This window comes from Anthonomus grandis, chromosome 3 (genome assembly GCF_022605725.1).
Source record: "Anthonomus grandis grandis chromosome 3, icAntGran1.3, whole genome shotgun sequence".
Lineage (NCBI taxonomy): Eukaryota > Metazoa > Arthropoda > Insecta > Coleoptera > Curculionidae > Anthonomus > Anthonomus grandis.
The window spans coordinates 30,660,824-30,677,201 of NC_065548.1; the positions used below are offsets into that span (position 1 = coordinate 30,660,824).

At 28.7% G+C, this 16,378-nt stretch overlaps 1 protein-coding gene across 8 annotated transcripts in view; it reads right to left on the reverse strand.

The window, feature by feature from the left end:
- LOC126734374 (protein slit) overlaps positions 1–16,378 on the reverse strand; it is a 524,120-nt gene that overhangs the window by 41,837 nt on the left and 465,905 nt on the right. For 4 of the 8 annotated variants that reach the window (XM_050437967.1, XM_050437968.1, XM_050437965.1 and 1 more), the window contains exons 3-6: positions 11,308–11,379; positions 7,829–7,900; positions 2,243–2,314; positions 446–517 (exon numbers count right to left, since the gene is read on the reverse strand). In XM_050437967.1, coding sequence (XP_050293924.1) covers positions 446–517; positions 2,243–2,314; positions 7,829–7,900; positions 11,308–11,379 — 288 coding nt within the window. The remainder of the gene's footprint in view (positions 1–445; positions 518–2,242; positions 2,315–7,828; positions 7,901–11,307; positions 11,380–16,378) is intronic. The other 4 variants (XM_050437973.1, XM_050437969.1, XM_050437970.1 and 1 more) reach the window with 2 other exon arrangements.

The window sequence follows — 16,378 nt, forward strand, 5'->3', positions numbered from 1 at the left end:
TAAACAAAATATTATGGGTAAATATAAAATCTAGTTTACCTAATCAAAAAGAATACATCTTACAAATATATATATTTCAACAAAAATAAAAAAAATTGCACATTAACAACATCAAAATTCAGACGACAAGATAAGTTGGCTTTTTAGCTTTAAAAGATATTCGTTTTAACAATGACAAAACTAGATTAATTCTATAAATAAATAAATAAATAATTAAATTACGTGGCTTTAGAATCATTCGAGCAATAAACCACAAGTAATTTTTTTGTATGTGCAAGCGATTGTAATAGTTTTCTTTTAGAGCGACTCTGGCTAAGAATTATAAAATAAGACATAAATACTTCAATGGAATATCTCTTTGTTATTTGTTTATTTTTGGTATGTTTGGAATAACTATTTAAGTAAAAACATAATTTTCGATTAAGGCAGAGTTAACAATACTTACAACGTCCTTAAGCTCGGAGCCCCTTTTAATGTTTTCTTTCCAATAACCGATATCTGATTATGACTGAGGTCTCTGAAATAAAAAAAAGTAAAAAAACGTTAGGGAATGAAATGATAACATTAGAAATACTTTCCCAACACCTAAACCATAAAGCGACAGAGAGTAAAGATGATGAATACTGACTGCATAGTTAATTTGCTTCCATTATACAACAGTGCATGTGAAATGTTTATGTTAAGCGGAAAAATGACAGTAAACTAAGACAATATTTCTTTTTTAGGAGCTAACATGTATACAAAAAAACCACTTTCTCGAAAATTAATAGGACAAGTAAAGTAAAGTAAATAACCGGGATCCGCATTGCAACGGAAACCCGTGAAAAACGATCTACCGTTCATGTGACAAATTGTCGGTTTATTTTCGTTTGTTGTTGAGAACAATAATGAACTATTTAGGAAAATAATAGTCGGTTTGCAGTTGCCAGTACATTCATTAGGTGGAGCGCTAATGAATTTATAGAGGGCCTGTTTAAATAATTATTGTCAAATACAGGCTAAATAATTATTTATTTATTGATGTATTTTAATCATGTAATTTTCATTTAGTGGCATTTTCGATATCGGTAATTTGTATTATTTTAATGATATACAGTGGTAGCCATAATTTTATCAACTTTTTCATTGCCTCTTGTTATGTTTGAACGACGGTTTCATGTGATTTTTTTTGCAGAAGTTTTTTACTTATTTTTAATAATGAGTCGTAGTAATCACTCAGATACAGGAGTATGAATTTATTCTAAATAATTTGAATATTGTAAAGTCAAGTGGTTTCTAATTTATTGAAAAATTACGTCAACTGGCGAAGTAGGGGAAAAGAAAGTCTAAGTAGTATTAGGCAAGAAAAACGGCATATAAATTGCTATCATTGGTATAAATTAAAGCTAACTAGAAAAAATGACGCTTACAACAATAAGTTGAAAAACAATAAGACTAGTGAAAATTGGTACTGGAATATTGCTGAAAAGCCGATAAAGATCAAGCTAATCAAACAAAGGAACCGAAAATAGTAATTTCTTAAAATATCACAGTTAAAAAAAACTGGGCATAATATCCAGATAAGTTATGATTATATCATCAAATAAGTGTTTAGTATTTTTAGAACTGCGATTGAAGATAATAAGATTTAGATCAGAACTAATGGTAAGTCAAAACATTTTGCATATATAAAAAAATTGTTGCTTCCTTTAAACAGTGGTATAACCTTTTTAAGCCCTAATATAATGTGATAAATTCCATAATATTGCTTTCAAAAGAGCTTTTCTGTAAACTTAGTCATAAAATTACGTATAGGCTTAACCGAAGCATTTTACTCATTCAATTTAAGTTAGCAATGCATCTAAATTGCGTATACCCTTTATAGCCTCTGGCAATATTAAAGCGCTCTACCTCATACTGAACTAAATTGAACAGGGTCTATACCTCGAGCATAATTTCTCTCCATAGTAGTCGTTCCCCAATTTTAATAATTAATGTTGATTTATTAGCGACGTCTAGTCGCTCACAGGTAATTGTTAATATTTTAATAATCGTCTAGTACGTTTTATTGATAAATATTGATTAAAAAGCACTCTTACTAAATACTAATTTATTATATTTTGTTTTTTAATTTGAATATTCAACAACGTTATTAGAAATAAACACTAGGAAATGAAACAAGATGAAGAAACTGTAGCATGATGAAGGAAAAAATGAAGCATTAACATAAAACATGTATAAAAAATGTCTGCATTTTACTTACAAACGAAACAATTTAGAAACGGGAGCAAGCAAGTTGTCTGGAATGTTTTTCAGAACGTTTCCATTCAGGCGTCTATAAAAGAAATATAGGAAAACACTTTTCATTTCAGTCAGGTGTGTGTCGGCATGTATTTATATTATTTCTTATGTTTTACTTAAAATTGCGTCTTATTGAATTATTTTAGACCTTAAATACAACAATAAAAATCAATACGAAATATAAATTACTTAATAATGCATTTATGGAAAAAAACCGCTTAACAAATTTAATTTTTGAAAAAATATATGATGGATAAAGTATATACCCGAGAAATATATTTAAAGGGGGAAAATCTTTTCTCGTAATTTTAACAATACGGGCAATAGTATTAATGCCACTTTCATAATTTAAGTCTTACTTCCATAAAGCATTTTAGCATAGAAATCTTTGAGAATTATACAGGATGGTCCAAGAAAATTTTTTCTAAAACTGACCAATCAATTTTCGTAGCACCATCCTACATGATTTTTCAAATCTTATTAGTCAAGTTCGAATATAGTAGTGACTTAAACATGCTGTTTAGTAACAAACAATAAGATAACATTTTTTAGTTTATATACTAAAAAAAGAATATATATTATATAGCATTCTTTTTTCGTATATACACTAAAAAATGTTATCTTTATCTATATATATATATATATATATATATTTAAAAAAAAAAAAAATATATATATATATATATATATATATATATATATATATATATATATATATATATATATATATATATATAAACTAACGACAGGAAAAGGTTTGGGGGGTATCAGGAACGAGAAAAAAATTCATGCAGGAGCAAGTTAAGGGAAGTAAAGTTTTGGGGGGGTGAAAAGGGGTGAAAAATTGTCCTTTTCGATTTGCGGCAAAAGTTGACGTCAAAGAAAAAAATTTATAATGGAAAAGTTGTACATAATAAAAAAAATCTACAACTTTTATAGAGGCCACTTTGTGACATAACCTCAAAATTTTCAAGAAAATCGCGAAAAATTGCTGTTTTTTAATTTTTTTGTTTTTTATTTTTCATTTTCGGACAAACACACTGATTTTGATCAAACTTGGCAAAAAGATACTTTCATGTGTCCTTAAAAACCACAAATTTTTTCAGATCGAAATATTGAAAATTTTCCGAGATATTAAGTTATTAAGTTATTTATATACTATATTTAGTTATTAAAAAATGACGCTTGTTTCAATTAAAATTTGTCCTTCAAAAAATCGTCGTAGGAGGTTCATCCAGGTCTCATTTTGTTTTTTTTTATCTACTTTCAGATAAAATAAAAAAAAATAGACTTGCCATTTAAAAATGTGCTCAAATATGCAAAAAACTAAAAAAAAATTTTTTTCAAAAAAATTTTTACAATAATTGTTAAGAATTTGTTTAAATTTTTTAAAAAACAAAAAATCTGATTACACCATTGAATTCTACGGGAAAAAATATAAAAAAACATATATTTTGTTATTTGATCGTAAAGTTAATTTCTTGATAATATTACTATAAACATTCGATTGCATTGATATACTTAATACTCCAGCTACTAAGGGGCGTGGGATCTCATTGATTTTACTATTTTTACGAATAAATTTTACATTACTTAATATTTTACAATGTGCTAAGTCTATTTTCGAAGGTTTCTGTGCCCAAATTCGCTTTCTTCAAGGCCGTATGACTAAATTTTTGGCAAAATAGACAGTTTTTCCCAATTTCCCAAAATTTTCCAAAAAAAATTAATACATATTATCGGCTTACCAACTTATAATAATGCATTTTAATATTTTTAAAATTGAAATAATCAATCACAGTAAGTTGTTTGGGTAAAAAATGATACGGTTGAAGTTATTATCAACAAATACCTGGCTTTTGTAAGAAATCATTATGCCGAAAACAGCTGCTTCGTATTTGATGGGTGCATAGACGATGAGGCAGGTGAAGAACATTCCACTGCAGTTTCGACAAAAGCAATGGAACGTTTAAGACGAAAAAGTTCTTCAAACTTTCCTTCTTTTCGTCTTGAATCTCACACAAAAATAACAATTGCTCAAGATAAATTTTTGTCAAACGATAAAAATAAAATTGAATTGATAAAGCAGTTATCTACAGCATTGAAGTTTGAAGGCTATACAGTTCAACAAGCAGAAGAAGATGCAGATGCTATGATTATAAAGACAGCAGTAGAGATCGCTGATAGCCACAAAATTAAAAACTCCGCAACAGAAGTTGATGAATATAAAAAAACTGTTGTTGTAGTTGGCCAAGATATCCACCTTTTAGTTTTGTTGAATCAATTCAATTCGGCAAATGCACCAATTTTTTTCCTTAAAGCAGGAGGAGGCAATGTAAGTGACTGTATTTACTCTTCAAACAGTTTCAAGTTTGAATGTTATCGGTCTATTGTTGCTTTTTTACATTGCTTCACTGGATGCGATACCATAGCTGGTTTTGTAGGTAAAGGTAAAAAAACCACGGTTGATTTGCTTATAAAAAGTCGGAACTTATTAGATTTAATAAAACCTTTTTACGAGCCCAATACAGATCCAAGAACTATTGCTCGAAATGGTTGCACTTTAATTGCATCAGTTTATAACGCTAAGGATACCACATCATCTCTAGACGATTTAAGATTTCAGCGATATAAAGTATTGACTGCAAAGACAACTTTTCAATTAGAAAAATTACCACCACACTGTTGAAGCAGCTACACAACACTCATACAGATCGTATTATCAGCTTCAAAAGTGGTTAGGAAATGAAATGAATGCGACGAAGTGGGGCTGGAAAGAAGTAGCTGTGAATAACTCTAAAATGCTCGTGCCTCGTTTTACAGATATCTCACTAATAACTGAAGAGCTATTAAAAAAAATATCTTGTAGTTGCAAAACAAATTGTTCAAGCAACCGTTGTGGATGTCGTAAACACGGTTTGAAATGCACCGTATTGTGCACACAATGTGAATACACAGGAAACTGCCCCAATGTACAAGTAATTGAAGATGGTGTTAGTGATTCTGAAGACACTGTGCATGCATTCGAGCAACCAAGTATTTCCTTGGATCAAGAAAATGTAGAGTCTGAGCAATTTAGCGATGGAGAAGATTTTAATGATGATCAAGAAGAAATAGAATCAAACGATCAATTACAGGATGACGATGCAGCGATGAATTTAGTGAAAATACTGAGATTAGCTTATTAGATTTTTATAAATAAAGTCAATAAAAAAATATTTTAGATAAGAAAATGATAATTTTAATTATTTACTATAATAAAACACATTGATTGTAATACATTTAATAATAAATAATTTCAAACATTCCTTTTTTTCATAAAATTTATTGTGTATTTTTTCTGTTATACCATCCAATCAAATACTGTGATTGATTATTTCAATTTTAAAAATATTAAAATGCATTATTATAAGTTGGTAAGCCGATAATGTATTAATTTTTTTTGGAAAATTAGGAAAAACTGTCTATTTTGCCAAAAATTTAGTCACACGGCCTTGAAGAAAGCGAATTTGGGCACAGTAACCTTCGAAAATAGACTCAGCACATTGTAAAATATTAGGTAATGTGAAATTTAATCGTAAAAATAGTAAAATCAATGAGATCCCACGCCCCTTAGTAGCCGGAGTATTAAGTATATCAATGCAATCGAATGTTTATAGTAATATTATCAAGAAATTAACTTTACGATCAAATAACAAAATATATGTTTTTTTGTATTTTTTCCCATAGAATTTAATGGTGTAATCAGATTTTTTGTTTTTTAAATAATTTAAACAAATTCTTAACAATTATTGTAAAATTTGAAAAAAAAATTTTTTTTAGTTTTTTGCATTTTTGAGCACATTTTTAAATGGCAAGTCTATTTTTTTTAATTTTATCTAAAAGTAGATAAAAAAACAAACAAAATGAAACCTGGATGAACCTCCTACGACGAATTTTTGAAGGACAAATTTTAATTGAAAAAACGTCATTTTTTTTAAAACTTAATATCTCGGAAAATTTTCAATATTTCGGTCTGAAATTGTGGTTTTTAAGGACACATGAAAGTATCTTTTTGCCAAGTTTGATCAAAATCAGTGTGTTTGTCCGAAAATTAAAAAAAATATATATAATACAACTTCCATTATACATTTTTTTCTTTGACGTCAACTTTCGCCGCAAATCGAAAAGGTACAATTTTTCACCCCTTTTCACCCCCCCAAAACTTTACTTCCCTTAACCTGCTCCTGCATGAATTTTTTTCTCGTTCCTGATACCCCCCCCAAACCTTTTCCCGTCGTTAGTTTCCGGATAACAATTATTTCCTTTTTTTGCTTAAAATTGGTACAATTCGCCTGGACTAAAGCAAGTATATACCGTTACATATACCAACAATAAGTAAAAAGTTATGATTATAAATACCAAGGACTTAAATAATAAAGAGATAAGTACCCATAGATAATAGATATTCTCCTTGTATTTTAGGTTTTTTTCGGCTTTATAAGAGTGCTCATTTCGATAAACTTAAAACGGGTTCGGTACGGAATGGACTCGTTTCTCAAAAAAAAATGAAAACTGACTCATGACAACTGGAAAGATCCTTCTAGATATTACGAAAAACCATTGAAAAAGTTGTTTTACACCCACACTCCATTTTGTTCAAAAGATAAAACACGATTTAAATGACGTCGTTATACGGTGCGGCTATAAAAAGTTACCTTAAAAGTCAGATACATCGCTTCGGATATTAAGTGGTCATGTTTGTTCAGACATAAAGGTGGGAGGGTGGCAATGACGTTTTTGCATAGGACTCATTATTATTATGGTTAAAAAAATTAAACCACTTAATCTAAAGTTTTGTCTTTTATACAGGGTGGTCCGTAAGTATTATACATGCAACTGCCCATAGAATATAGAAATTAAAATATACAGTGTATGCTAATATTTTATTAGGATATGGCTTGTTTGCGAGTTGTAAAAAGTATATTCTTTCTTCTCTAAAATGTTTTTTTTTTTCATTTTGTAAAGTGTTTTATTTTGTGTAGATAAATTTAGTATATTTTAGATTTTTGATATAAGAAATTTATATCAAATGCTAAATTTATTAAAAACAAGATAAACGTCTGTTAACTCCTTCTTTCACAAATAGGAGTTCCGTCTAGATACGAATTTTTCACTATATTCAACTTAATTATATGAAATTGCCAAAATAAATAAAAAAACATTTAACAAAATTCATATGCTTGAGTTATGTAGTTACATTTCCATGGATATTGCAGATTTAGTAGGTATTTTCATTTCTTGAAAATCCAGATTTATCAAATTACTTGATATCTTGAAATCTATAATAAAGTTTAAAAAGGATTCGTGGCAAGCAAGACTTATTTTATTTAAAAGCTTAATAATACCCTGCATTATATTCTCACTATAATACAATCACTTAACAAAGTCCTTAAGGATTTATTTTTTATATTTTTTTGTTTAACCTATTGATGTTAGTACCAAAACAACTACGAAGACGCAATTTTAAGTAATATAAGCAACCCGACTCCGTAACCCTTTTACTTACAATCGCTCTAAGCTACTAAGGTCCTGAAAAGAGTCCTTTTCGATTTTACTTATTTGGTTGTCTGAAAGTTGCCTATAAAAAGAAAATAATTCAAAATAAAAATAAAAAAGAGAGAAATTTTACCATGTTATAAATAACGAAACCATTATTATAAAATTAAATGTAAATACATATATTATTTTATGCAAAATAGAGCTTTTGGTTTAAATCAATAGCCATGTTTTGAACTTTTATAGTAATTATTTTTTTTTTGGTATAATCTTCTCTGTACCCAGAAATTCCTGCTTTTTATCATGTGTAGCCACATTTCCTTGATGTCCAACTCTTTGATGTTTGATGTTCCAACTCTTTGATGTCATTTGCTCCAGGAAATCCATATAAGAGACTTATTCTTTTTTATTTTTGTGCTGCTAGTCATTATTAATTTTTCGATGACTCTTTGGTATTCTCTTATTAATTTGTAAAACTTTTTAATAGTAGGGAGATAATTTTTTATTTTTGATAGCTATATCTGAAAGTACACCAGAAAGTACAGTATCTCTAAATGAAGATCTTGCTAGAAAGTCTTGCGAAACTGGAATTCTAAAGACTCTCACAAAATGCAGTCAGATATTAACGATTTATAGTTCTAATCCGGAACTCTCAACATACCACCAAAGGGGTAAATTTTGAGAGTTTTCTATATATTTCCATTATTAAAAGCTGATTTGCGTAGAAATCTTTCAATTTTTTTATGTTTTAAGTGTATGCTGATGGTTTCCAAATCTCGCTACTTATTTCTCCACCTTTTAAAACTACCAATGAAATGGACTCGTTAAATTCAGAAAAAGTGGTTGCGATGTTGTCTTTGAGCTTTGGTTACTTAGACTGGATAAGCACGGATTTTTTATATGCATTAGTCTAAACTAAAAGATCAAATCATTCATTCTTATACAGTCGCGTAAAGAGCTGCCTACCCAATAATATACATAATATATTATACCGCTTCTATTCAAAGTCATGCTTTATATGTCAGTCATGGTATGGCTAAGCTCCGCCCGAATAAATACTTTCATTATCTTGTTGATTTTATTTAAATAATAATTTTAATTATTAAATATACCATATTTCTCTTTTTCTAGTATATGAAATAAAATAAAAGGAAACTAATCGTTAAAATCATAACAATTTGAGCGAAAATTAATTGTTTTCAAATACTCACTTGAAATTAATTACAGAATTAAAAATTCACTTAGACAATGGTTATATCGAGGAATATGCAGTACTTAAAATATGTACACTACCGTTCAAAAGTATTTGCCCACCATGTATTTTTTTTTAATATTTTAAATTAGATAATAAAAAATAATATTTTAAATTAAAAATCTTATCTTTATACCTATATTTAGATTGTATCTCTTTTGTAAATTGCATATATGCTTAAACAGCATACCTATCAACTATGGTTCGTTGAAAAAAACTGAGTATTTAAAAATAGTCTTGCAAATAACAAACAATGTAGTGAAAATATGCACTTCTTCTAAAAAACTAATCTGTTTACAGCTCGTTTCCGATTGATCAAGAATTGATTTTGTGTAACATTGGTAAATAATTTCGCTTGCTTATTGACGATTGTCACCGTTTCTTTGCTAGTTTTTCAAAATTATTTAAAATGGCTAAAACAAAAGAGTTATCGGTAGAAACAAAAGGTATTATCATTGGACTTCATAAGGCTGGAAAGACTAACCGTCAAATTTCGACGGATTTGGGAATTTCAAGGCGGACTGTCGATTATAATGTTCACCAGAGAAGGGACTATTAACAACAAACCTCGATCGGGAAGGCCAAAGGCAACAAGTTTAAAGGAGGATTTAAATTTCATAATTACAAGCAAACGTAATAGACGCCTTACCGCCCCTGAAATCACAGTAAAAATCAACAAGGAGCGTAAAAAAGCGGTCAGTGTTTCGACAGTAAAACGGTGACTTTATAATGCTGGTCTTAAAGGACGTTTAGCTGTATCAAAACCGCTACTGAAGAAAGTTAATAAGAAGAAAAGACTTGAGTGGGCCCATTCACACAAAGAATGGACCATTGATGACTGGAAGATAGTTTTCTGGAGTGACAAGTCGAAATTCGAAATTTTTCAAAACAATTTTAAGTGACAATGTACTTCCTTCTGGTACTCGAATAATTGGGGAAAACTTCATCTTTCAACATGGCAATGACCCCAAGCACATGTCGAAATTGTGCAAGCAATATTTAGGTCAATTACAAAGGCAACATTTTATAAACCTCAATCCTATCGAATTACTGTGGGATGAACTAGATAGACAAGTGCGAAAATCATGCCCCACATCAAAAGAAGACTTGTGGAGGATCATCCAGGAAGAGTGGCACAAGATACCTCAGGAAACTTTGGACAAATTAATTAGAAAACTACCGAAACTCTTTAAAGCTGTTATTAAAAATCGAGGCAGACATGTAGATCAATCCAAAATTTGATTTTCTTAAATTTAATTAATTGAAAAATATATTGTTTATATTCATTTTATTATAAATAAACCGTTTCATAAGAATAATGATGGATTTATTATTTTTAGTTATAACTTTAAAACAGTCATATAATACAATATATATCAAATACTTTTGAGCGGTAGTGTATAATATTTCAGTTGTCACCTACTCTACACATGTTTTTATGTAATTCGTATTCTAATATTTGCAGTAAAAATTCTTGAGCTTTTATTTAGTATTTTGGCCATATTATCATAATATACAGTGCATTCACAATAAAAGGAGCAAATTCATTTAAAATTTAGATGTTTTTTCTTCCTTTATTTTTTCGACAAATCGATGAGCATTTCACCCTTTTTTTACTTTAAAGCATTATTAGAGTCGATAAATAACATCTAGTTGCACATTTTTAATCACTTGCAGATCAATAAGTATAATTTCTTCTTTTAAATCATCAACATTATTTGTTTTTTTAAGATTCTATGGAGGTTAAAAAATTCTTCTGATGTGACATCATGACTGGACTAAATCTTGCATATACTTTGACTTATTTCCGTTGTAAAGAAAAAATTTCAGATTAAATTTAAATTTAAAATTAAATATGAGAACAATTATGTGTTTCTAGAATCTAATATAAAGGAAGTATTTAGTTTTAAGTTTAAATTAATGTTTACCGGTATAATAAACCGTAAATCAGACGAAAATGTTAAAATTGCCTAATATTAACTGACTTTATTTTCTATTGAATTAAACCAAAAACATGTCTTTAAGAAAAATATAATAAAAATTAAAAAAAAAACGGTTATGTGAATATTGCTTACAAAAAAAGTCTTTCAAATAATATTATTTAAATATTAAAATCTGTACCATCAGTAACCATAGGCGTTATCCGGACCTTGTTTTTAATCTGACTTACTAGTGATATAATAACTCAAGTTACTAGTTACGTAAAAAAAAACAGTTTAAAGGATTATAATACTTACAAAATTTTTAGTCTTCCTAAATCATGAAAGTCTGATTCATAAATGGCAGTGATGTTGTTGCCTTGCAGGTCTCTGAAAAAAATAGATATGTAAATAACACTAATCAATTGTAAATATTCATAGAGATATTGCATATTTTAATTGCGGTTTTGTAATAAAAAAATATATATATATAGTTTTCACAATAAACTTGACAACATGGGTACAAATTTCGACAAAAATAATCTGAATGATCTAATGACTTCTATGAAAAATACGGCAGAAATATATCCTATCCGAACAAGTTAAACATCGCATTTCATCCAGAGTGACAGGTACAAAGTGTAACGCTTTTACACGTAAAAGCGTGTCATGCTAATTCCTACTGCCGATCATTGATGGGTATCGGGCATCAATTGGCACTTTTAACCATTTTACCGCAAATCTGCAACTGACGAGCATCAATTAAATAGACGTTAATTCTATTTTCCAATAAATCAGTTTACGACTGAGCGAAACTATCAATAAAATCATTTAGAGGTTAACTTAGTTACAGATTTAACACTTAATCGCATTTTGAACACACTGTATTTTATTCAAATTGTTTCTCATATTATAATTCATAATTGTGTCTATTTAATTTATTATAAAAGTATATTTAAGTTGACCTTAACTCCGTACCTACTTACTTACACGCTTAATATACACGACTGGCAAATTGCTTTCTTGGATACGGCCATACCAATGCATTCACTTTCAACTGAAAATCATAGGTATAGGTAAAGTCAAAACGAAAATGTTTCACAGATTCCTGGATCGTCCACGTGCACTTGCTACTAAGAAAAGAAATTTTAATACCCCTCGCTTCTCTGCTTTCAATTTGGGCTGAACACTGACCAGTAGAGAGAAAAGTAAGAGAAGCGATATAATTCTCTTATATGATTTAAGTTGCAAATTAAAAGATTAATTGTTGCACTTTTTTAGGATTAATCGCTTTCTGTTTAGGAAATAGAAACATTGAATACGTTGCGTAATGTGTCTCCCATTTGTAGATATCATTAATTAATATTTATAAGTGGACAAAGAGATTGCCTTCTTTAAGATGACCTAAATACAATCATTGGTTAGGTGAAAATATTGTGGATATTTTTCTCATCAATCAATCCCAAAGCAACTGCTTTTCTGATAATTGCAATTAATAAAATAATCTGGAAGATCTTCATAAAGGAAAACTTCCCTACTTTTTCATGCACGATACTTTAGTTTTTCAATTGAAAATCCAACTTCCACAATATTGATTTTCCTGATTATACTAACTAATAGCTATCAATAATTAAAATTATAATTATCTAATTGATTCTTCTTTAGTGGCCGAATTTAATATTTAGACGTGACATAATTTCATCAATGCCGACACATTAAAACGAAATTATTAATAATTTGACCCTTTCTAGGATTCGAACTCTTTTAATTATAGGGCCAATCAAATAAAAGTATTCTGTAAACAATTTTGCAATTTTTTTTAGTTTAGATAGAAAATGGTGTAACAAACTCATAGAAAACCAATAACAATGACAGTCGAAAAACATAAAATTCAAAATTCATGGTAAATGCCATATAAAATCAAGGCAAATCAATAAAAAATAAGGAAGTTAGGGAAGATAACTATAGATGGACAATCGATAGTATCAAATCCAAAATCTGACGTTGCCTCAACATATTTTAAAATTAAACTAATTATCTATAATTTTACGTTAAGAGATGCATATGATAGTAAGGTTATTTATTGTTTATCTGGCACGAGGCGCCCGGAAGAGTTGCCTTAAATGTATGAAATGTAACCATTTTTCGGTTTGGTGAACATATTATTTATTATCTAGTATTTTAGTGTACTAGTCCGTAATAAAGTAATTCAAGTGCCTGCCTATTTCATTGATTAATTTGTATTACATAGATTTGTGTCTACATTCTTGGGAAAGTGAAAAGTATGTAAGTATACATACGTAGTAAAACATTATATTTTTTTTTTATCTTTGTGGGAAGTAAATGCTTTAATAACCTGCAAAAAGTAAGGAACACCAGTAATAACACAATTAAAAGTCGTAAAATATTCGGATAATGGTAAAATACTTTGTAAGGCTTCATACTGATAACACTCAAAAATAGTTATCGATCCTCTTTTTGGGTTTATTGCTTCTTAATTAAAAACCGATCTTTATTAAAAACAAAAATGGAATAATCTTCAGTAGCTGAAAAACCGGGTTTCAAAAGATTACCATTATTTTTATGATAATTTACCGTCCGTTTATGCATTAAAATGAGACGTAAGAAGAAGCTTATGAAGTTTTTGCAAATTAAATTATTTGTATCCTTAAAGTTATTGCTTACATTTTTGTTCTAATATTTAATCCAATATAGTAAAGGTATTAATTAACGTATTAAATTAACTTAAATTTTATTGTTTCAAATAATCATTTTATCATCTATCAAGTATTTGACCATGTTTACCCTAAAATGTAGAACCATAGAAGTAAAATTGAAGAATTTGTAATGTTATTAGTATCTTCTATAAAAATTAGTATTTTGGACTTTAAAATAATTTTCAGTATTTTAATTATACATAGAACCTTTTACGAGTTATTCAAAATCGGAAACAAAACTTATAATAGTACCTTCGAAGGTAATAGAAATATACTTTCAGACCACCCTTTATTATTAATATTAATAATACGTTTAGAAATATTGTTAAGTTTCCTATGACTGTTAAAATAGTTTTTAGTTAGATATTGTTGACACGCTGCTTGACAACTTGACAAATTATACTACTATTAGAAATCATTTAAAGTATTAAAATATAAAAAAGATTTGTGTGTCCCAAAGTACGTTAAGTAAATAATTTTATCATGATCATGTTCATATTGAAAGTTATTGGAAAATCAATTTCTTAAAATAGGGATATTGTGCAAAAAAAGCAAAAACCTTTGCTTCGGAGGAAATTACTAAATATATCAATAAGGTACCAAATAAGGGTCATCTGACAACCAAAGTAAAAATTTAAAAAAAACTTGCATTTAAGTACTGATCATCTTATTATTTTTTTTTAAATTTAGGGTTCCATTAATTATGAGCATTTTTGGCGCCTGCCACTGTATTAAGTTGCTACAGATGAATATATCTGACATTGAGAATCTAGCACCAGGATATATGGTAAAAACTCCCAAACACCGATCCATGGATTCGGATAAACAGTATTGAAATGGAACCATCTGAACATTCACGGTACCTGATATATTTAATAAAATATATAAAAGCTATATCGATATTAGACCCAAACATTCGTCCTATTCAAATAATTTATTCCTAAGTTATCAAAAAGGAAAATGTATCATCTACACTATTAGCACAAACAAATTTGGTTCAATCGGGAAGAAGATTGCCAATTTTTTAACTTGCTCAATCGAGGACTATATAGAGATACTAAGAAAATCATCAGCTACTCTTCTTGCAGACTTAAAAAGATATGGAGAGTGAAAAACCACCTCCGTCCCAGAGGGGTACCTAGATGAGGGGTACCTAGAAAAAAAGATACTGCAAACATTTTTCATTTAGTTAATGTTAATATGAGTCAACCGCACATCATTGACTATTGAACACGAGATTACCAAGAACGACATCAATTTGGATAATAATACTACCTTAACTCACAAATATTTATGTTTTTAATAGTATTATGCATATTTATTAAGAAAACACTGCATCTTTAAAATGTATCATATTACGATAATTAACTTATTTATTGTAATAAATATTTTAAATATAGCAAATTGTTATAACAGAAAGATACAAAGGCCACGAAAATATTTCCACCTTTTAATTTTATTTAAAAAAATGATATTTTATTTAAGTTATGTGCAGAATTTTTGGAAATAAAGTTTGTAGAAAATGTCATTTTAGACATCATCTCAGAAGACATGGCCAGAACGCTATCGGGCAAACTAGTTTAGTTACTAATTAACTTAATATAAAAGTATGTTTTTATGTAAAAAGCTTAAAAAACTTTAGCTATATTTTCTATTAATAACATCCAGGTCAACATAATTTATCTAAAGACCTTTGCGTTTCTATGTGTATCAATTTATAACATGGCTAATATTTTATCTCACGTAGCAATCTTTTACGTGCGCAACTATGACTTTTCAATAGAATATTATTAGAGAAATGTTACTTTTATGATAAGATCTACAATTTGGAATACGTATATTTTTTTTATGGAAGATGTTCATCTTCCTTAATAACTATATTATCAAAGTATATAGATTTCAACATTGTTAGACTGTGATATTATGTTGTAATGAAATATGCATGAAAAAGTGATATATAGTGAATATAAATAGGAAGACTTTCCTTAGCAATTGTAAAAAGCCTGAAGGATAATTTATAGATTCCAAACCCCTAACTCGTATTCTAAAATATTTGGGAAGTAAGCGCTTCAAAAATTAAAAATTCAAACAACTTTAAATCTAATAATAAATGAAGCTACGAAGAATATAGGCTATACCCCAGTCTCACTGACTTTAAAATAATAACAGAACTACTAAATGTATACTGCATACTGACGAACAAATATCTAATATAAATAAGTACCATCAATGAAATGCGAATAAGTCACTTTAGTATCATCTTCAAATGACTTGTAACACGTAGAAGCAACCAATATCTCTTTATCATAACAGCATATCAGCTAACTTTAAAATGAGAGTTTCAAAATTAAAGGTAGAATATTTTTTAAGTAGTCTCAAATTTAACAAGTTTTGATTTTGATGTATAATTTCAGCTTTAATAATTACTTTAATATAGTTTCAAATGAACAGCCAATCTATTAAAAACATCCATTACTAACTATATTAGATATGTGATTAATTTAACAGCTTGAAACCGACGCAAACAAAACGTTTTCCGGACAGGTCCTGATTTGCGTCCATGTCAGACGTGTGGTAAAGACCTGGGGACACCGGCAAATACAGAGACAGACTTTGTTGTTGCTATTTAGTCTGGCGCTTTTGTTTAGTAGGAATTAGGGAAAATCTAGAAG